We start from the raw sequence: 6,713 nt of genomic DNA, 5'->3' as shown, positions 1-6,713 counted from the left end.
TGCGGCAGAGAGCAAACGCGCTGTCGATAGAAAAGCGTTTGCTCTCTGATCAACGATAGAGATTGGTGTAGACGGTGTTCGCTGCGTGTGTGCGCGTGCGTCGTTCATTATCCCTCTCGTGTGGAGGGGGTGGGCGGACGGGGGTACTTGTGACCTCCCTCTATAGTTTCCTGCCCACCTACCCGCACGACCCCGATCTTTCCCCCGACTTCCTGCCTAACTCATCCCTTTCGCGGATGCTCCTCATCCCCCACCCTACCTCCGTCTTCCTACCCCTTTCTTCGTTGACGTTGTTGACTGCCGCTGTGGCTGCTCGTCTTGCTCATGAGTGGTGCGATTTGGCGTGCGGGCGGTCTGGTCTCCGGCGGCTGGTGCCCCGTAATGCAAGCTTTTTTGTTTTGGCGAGAAGGGACACGTGTGGAACCCCCCCCCCCGCAAAGGGGTGGGGGGGAAGGAGTAACAGAGGGCAGATGTGCAAGCGCAATCTCTGAGGGGGGGCTGTGAGGCGCATGTGAGTGGGTGCGTAAAAGGAGAGGGGGAAGGGGGGCATACGCGTTTGTAAACCTCTGCGACTCGGTCTTTTCATTTCGTTGACGCCACCCTGACCCGCCAGCAGGGGTAGGAGAACTAAAGGGGAGAAGTAGTCCAGCAGGCAAAGGTGCTACCTGAGCGTTGGGGGTGTGCAATGGAGAGGTAAGGCAAGCAACGGGTGGTAGTGTGCTAGAGTGTCTTTGACCTCTCTCACACCCGCCTCCTCTGTTCCCTCTCCCATCACCACCTCTTACAGCTGTGCAGATGACGGTGAGTAGATGCACTGAGGCTGTATCGTGCGTGTGCGCTTCACAACAGTCTCGGGCCCTCTGACACAAGAGTGGCAGTGGCTCCACCAGGCTTCTCCCTCCCTCTCGCCCACCCCCCCCCTCCCCATGCTCCTCATGGCCAGCGATGCATCCGTTCAGAGCAGCACCACTAAACAGAAGAACAGACGCTTTGAATGGGCGAGCGTAAAAGCAGCGCAACAGCCACTCTGGTATAGGGGGTCACCCACACCAACTCACCGAGGGCGGCACGCAGTTGCGGTGGAGCTGCACGCGCCGTGGCAGTGTAGAGCGCACGGCACGCGAGCAAAGGTACCTTCACCCCACCCACACACTCAAGGAGGAGGGCGTTTGTGTTGTTGGCCTTTTGCGTTTCCACCAGACGTGCCCCGCCCCCAATCATCATCGTTTATACACGCAGTCACACAGCTTTCTGTGAACAAGCAAGCCTGCCTTCACCGGGACAGTGTCCTCGCTCCTCACACTTAATCTGCTGCTGTCTCTCCGTGAACTTTGGGCAGCTCATGCCCCCTCATCTCCTTGGTGCCTGTCACGGTACGCCTCTTCCCCCCTCCTCCTCTTCTCCTCCCTTCGTGGCCTCATTCGCTCTTTTAAAATCATCTACGAGAACTCCTACTACTGTCCCAGTTCACCCCCTTCAGCTGTTGTCGTTTACCCTGTCGTGTCCGTCTATTCCTCCCTCCCCTCCCCTCTCTTCTTCTGCTCCTACTGGTACGGTCTACTACGCGTGTAGCCTGTTGACCCTCTGTTGCGGTGCCGTGTGATGCCACATCCGTGACGGCTAAACCCCACACAGAGACGCGCGCATGTACGTACGTGCGTGTCGTTTCATCTTTGTATTTTCATCTCTCCTACCCTCTCTCTGCTGCCTCTCTGCTCGCACTGCACCACTGCACCGCGCCGTCCTCGGCTCATCTGGTGCGCACGTCTCCTGTGAGGCCCACACGCGTGGAGAGATGAAGGAAAAGAGCAGCAGCAACAAGGCGCTCGCCTCTCAGCCAGCCACCGCTAACACGACGTCGAGTCCTCGAAAAAGTCAAGTTTACCGTCGCCGCACTTCGCTGGATCAGCACGTAGAGCCTCGCGTCAGGTCATCCACAAACATGGTTGCCGCCATACAGGCGGTGCCGTCCATGAGCATCGAAACAAGCGCCGACGCGATGCGCCGCCCGCCGCCGCTGGTGGTATCACCGTCGAACCCGAAGGTGTCCGCAGCACGACGGCCGGCACCGTCAGTCGCAGAGGGACAACGTCATCACAAGCAACGCAAAGGGTTAACTGGGGACGGACAACCGCAGAGCTACTGGAAGCGCCTGTCCTCTTTGATGCTTGACCAGGAAGAGTTCGAGGACCTCGACAACCCACTCATGAGTCCAACCGACCCCGCAAAGGTCACTGACTCGCAGTGGCGCACGACTCAGATGATCGAGCGTCTGCCGCTCCCCAGCTGGGTGAAGCAAAGCCTATTCGATGTGCTCGACTTCCTGACACGTAAGAGGGTGCACTTTGTCGTGCTGATTCTGGCGGTGCTCATGTTTGTGATCGCGCCAGAAGGCATGATGGAGGACGTCGCCGGTACCTTCACAGTCGATGAGGACGCACGACCGGGGCTCACCTTCTTCAACAAGTACAACAGAGGCAGCACATACCTGCCACGGCGGCACCCCGTCGCCATCATCCCGGGCTTCATCACCGGCGCGCTTGAGGTGTGGGACACCTCGATGAAGTGTGTGCGGCAGAAGCCTTTCTTAGGATTCAGACAGCGCATGTTTGGTCCGCAGATGATCTACCTCATCCTGTCTGATCCTCAGTGCTGGCTGGACTTGTTCAGCATGGACAAGAAGACTGGAATGGACCGCAATGACACGAAGGTGCGCCCCGACTCAGGCTTTACATCGGTGGACTTCTTCTTCCCAGGCTACTGGGTCTGGGCGAAGGTGCTTATTAACCTAGCGGATATCGGCTACGACCCACAGAGCATGGCGGTCATGACATACGACTGGCGCCTCTCCCCTCTTAAGGTGCACGAGCGTGACGGCTTCTTTTACCAGGTGCGCAACAACCTGCGTTTTCTGTGTCGGAAGAACCGGCAGCGGGCGGTGGTCATCTCACATAGCTACGGAACAACCGTCGCGCTAGCCTTCTTCCGATGGGCGGAGCAGCGTGAGAGCGGCTTCATGGACCGCCACGTCGCCTACTACGTGAGCGTAGGCGGCGTTGCAATGGGGGTTGGCAAGGCCGCCTCAGCGTTGCTACTCGGCGACGCAAGAGACACACTTAACATTCCGTGGGCAGCGAGGAAGATACTGGACAACTTCATCAGCCAGGAGGCGCGCTATAACTTGTCGAGGTCATGGAGTTGTCTAGTGTCGATGCTGCCGCGCGGTTGCGAGGACGCTTGGCCGGGTCTCACAGTGCTGCCTAACGGTACCTCGCTCGGCACTCGCGGCACGGCGGAACTGATCCGCGGCGAATGCCAGCGCTCCGGTCACGAGGACTGCGTTCGTGAGGTCAGCTCCTTCTTGGAGACCATCGACGACTTGCCCTCGTTGCCGCAGGCACCAAATACAACGGTGGCGTGCCTGTACGGCGTCGGCTTGCCAGCAGAAATGGGCTACTACCTCATGTCGAACCCAGTCAAGGGGAACACCGAAACCCCGTACGTGGGGAACAGCTCCGTCTTCAACAACAACACCTCTTATGGCGTGCGCATGTCGGACGGCGACGATACGGTGCCACTCATATCGCTCGCGTACATGTGTCGCGCTGTGAACGGGTGGAAGCGTAATGTAGGCCGCGTTGTGACGCGGGAGTTCAATCACACCATCACGGGTACCTCGTCGCTGAACCTGCGCGGTGGCAAGCTGAGTGCCAAGCACGTCGATATCCTTGGCAACTACGAGATGCTAGAAACCATCCTGAAGATAGCCAGCGGCATCGATGAGGAAGCTGTCGAAAACCCTGAGGCGGACGAGTTCACCTACACAGAGACAGACACTGGCGAGACCTCTACGCTGCAGCGCCGTGTGCACGATCGCATCTACTCCGACGTGGATTTCATTATCCGCGGCAAGCTGCGCCGATGTCTGCGCAAGAAGAACAAACCGATCTGATCCATAGAGAACTACAAGGATGCCCAAGACTTGGTGTGAAGCGGCATTTCTAAGTTGGCGCAGCAACAACGGTGCGACGAGCGGTGTCAAGAGGCAGCTGAGGAGGAGAAACCACATGAGGGAGAAGCACCGCGAGGAGCAGCACGAGAAGAGTGCCAAGCATCTCTCATCGTGTGGAACCAGCGAGGTGTCTACCTCTGTACTGCTAGTAGGAGAGGAGTACGCCACATGCGTGCACCGTCTCCGCCCCCCCCCCCCTCCCTCCCTCCCTCCCTCCCACCGCGTTCGCCTGTCTTTCCGCTCTTTGACGCAGACCACGCAACGCGCTAAAGGGCGGGTGGGGACGCGTCTCGTCTCGTCTCGCCTCGCCTCGCCCCTCCCTCCTGAAGGGGAGTCTCTCTGCTATTTTGGTCCAGGCGACCTCAGGCCGCAACAGACGGGTGGTGTATATCGGTGAAGACGTAGTAGTTGCCCTTTCCTCTGCTGAGGATGGGGAAGATGTAAACTCGTTTCACTATTGTGTCGGTGGGTTCAAGTCACTTCGACGCGACTATCCCCATCGTGCCCGCCACTAGGTGAGCCAATGATAGATAAAGGAAGGGGTAAACCCCGCATCTTCGTAGAAGCCGTCGAAAAGATAAACAGTGAGCCTGTGCGAGCGCAGCACGTAAGGTTTGCCTCCCCCTCCTCCCCTACCTGGCAACGTCCAATGCGTTTGGCGTCGTCGCCTATCATAGGCTCGAAAGTCAGCTGGAACCCCCCTGCAACTTGATGAGTTGCCTCCCCTCTCTTTGACCCCATATTGGGCAAGGGCCGGACGTCTGCATAGAGACTGGAGGAAGAGAGAGAAAGAGGGAAAGGCTGCAGCAAGGCGCTAACCAGTGTCCACGCAGAAGGCCGACGCCCCTGAGGCGTTTGTGCTCCGCTGCCATTCAATGCGCTTGTCTTCTTCCCCTGTCGCTCGCTCTCGCTCTGCGAAAGACGGAGGGGGGAGATGAGTAGTAAAAGATAGCACTGCTGTAAGCTCTGCGCTCGGCCGCCTACCCTTCCACTTCCTGAGACGAAGATCGAGTCCCTTAAGGCTCTCTTCATAGCGCACTCTGCTGCTGATGCGTCGTTTCGTCTCATTACTCATCACACACACACACACGCACTGTCTGTTCTCTTTTCTCCGCTGTGCATCTGCGACACCCCCGTCCTCTCTCTCTCTCGGTCTGCTTTCTCCCTTTGCGCAGAGCGGCGTGTGTGAGAACGGCCGAGGTGGCTGAGGTCCGAAATGTTGTCTAATGCACCGCCAGGCGACGGTGATGCCCACTCCGCTGACCACAGCACCAGGGAAGAAGCACGGGAGATCCCTCATACACCCTCACGTGCACCTCCTGTAGAAAAGACACCAACAGAGGCATCCGCCACTACCACTGCGTCGCCATCCTCACCACTACAAGGACCTTCTCTCATCATCTCCACGACACCAACGCCACCGCTGGCGGCACAGGACCCACTGGCGGCACGCAGACCCGCACCGCATGTGTCGCCGACGCTGGCCAGTGTAACTGATGCGATTACTGATGCTGGAGCTTTGGCTGCCCTCATGGTCACGGCGGATACCGTAGCGAACCCAATAGCACGACCGTCTTGCGAAATCCACACGAGCAACAGTACACCAGTCCGGTGTTCTCAAATCTCTGCTCGAGCCCAAAAAGCGCGAACGACAGCGCTCGTGTCACCGCAACCCGTGCTGCTGCGCAACCCCTACAGCAGCGATCGGCCGTGCCGTTGCGCTTACCAACACGGGCCAACCTCATCATCGCACGCTGACGTGGAGGCGCTGCTGTCACGGCAAAATGCTGTGCTGTACGACGCGTGCGCCACGCGGCTGCGAGTGGTGCGGCAGGAGCGCCGCGTGCTAACCACAACGTTGGAGGCCTCGAAGAAGCGACTTGAAGGAGTGAAGGTACTCCTTGATGCGTGGAGTGAGAAACCTCGACAACCGCCCGCTACAGCACAGACAGAGCAAGCGGAGAAGGCTGGAGAAGTCCGGGAGCCGCAGTCAGGCAACTCGCCGAGGACGCAGGAAACAGAGAAGATGGTGCGTCAGCTTCGAGCGTTGGACAGGGCGAACGACGAGCTTCGTCGACACTACGAGGCGCTGGAGCGAGAGAAAAAGCACTGCTTGACGGTTCACAAAGCACGACTGCGGCGGGTGCTGACCGCCGCAGCACCTTCCTCGACAACATCGCGCCGACCCTCTGCTGCAGCCGTGTGTGATGAGTCCAGAGACTCCACCCGTAGCGCCACCTTCGCACGCGATGCACAGACGCTTGACACTCGTCTCACCGTTGCCATGGCGCAGCAACAAGCACTGCGACAGGAACTTGAACTGGTCATGGCAAAGGAGCGCGGACGCATGAAGGCACTCACTGATCTGCAAGCACGCGGCTTTGCCTCTGTGCATGCACCCGACCAGAACGGTAGCGCCATCACTACAGCCTTACGCAAAGCGGCCGCCTGACCTTGCCTCTGTTCCTTGCAGCCATACCCACCCACCCACCCCCCCTAGACTGCCACAGATGAGGCTTTTTCTCTCTCCCCTTCTCCGCAACGTCGAACAACCGCGTGACACACGAGCGAGAAAACGAAGAGAATGAAACGTGTGTAGAGTGACACTGACAGACGTGCAGGCGAGACGCCCATGCTGCAACGCGGCCTTGTGAAGGACAGGTGCACTTTGCTGTATGTTGATGGCAGCGAGGGAGGGAGG

At 58.8% G+C, this 6,713-nt stretch overlaps 2 protein-coding genes across 2 annotated transcripts; both read left to right on the top strand.

The window, feature by feature from the left end:
* Window positions 1-1,795: 1,795 nt before the first annotated feature.
* LBRM_09_1100 (putative phospholipid:diacylglycerol acyltransferase) lies at window positions 1,796-3,952 on the top strand (the record flags this gene model as incomplete). Its single annotated transcript, XM_001562674.2, has 1 exon — window positions 1,796-3,952. The coding sequence occupies one exon, from the start codon at window positions 1,796-1,798 to the stop codon at window positions 3,950-3,952; it is 2,157 nt and encodes a 718-aa protein (XP_001562724.1).
* A 1,276-nt stretch (window positions 3,953-5,228) lies between these two features.
* On the top strand, window positions 5,229-6,464 carry LBRM_09_1090 (conserved hypothetical protein; the record flags this gene model as incomplete). Its single annotated transcript, XM_001562673.1, has 1 exon — window positions 5,229-6,464. The coding sequence occupies one exon, from the start codon at window positions 5,229-5,231 to the stop codon at window positions 6,462-6,464; it is 1,236 nt and encodes a 411-aa protein (XP_001562723.1).
* Between the last annotated feature and the right edge of the window lie 249 nt (window positions 6,465-6,713).

This window comes from Leishmania braziliensis, chromosome 9 (assembly GCF_000002845.2).
Source record: "Leishmania braziliensis MHOM/BR/75/M2904 complete genome, chromosome 9".
Classification (NCBI taxonomy): Eukaryota; Euglenozoa; class Kinetoplastea; order Trypanosomatida; family Trypanosomatidae; genus Leishmania; species Leishmania braziliensis.
Note: the sequence above shows the minus strand (reverse complement) of the source record. Positions and strands in the feature narration are given on the sequence as shown.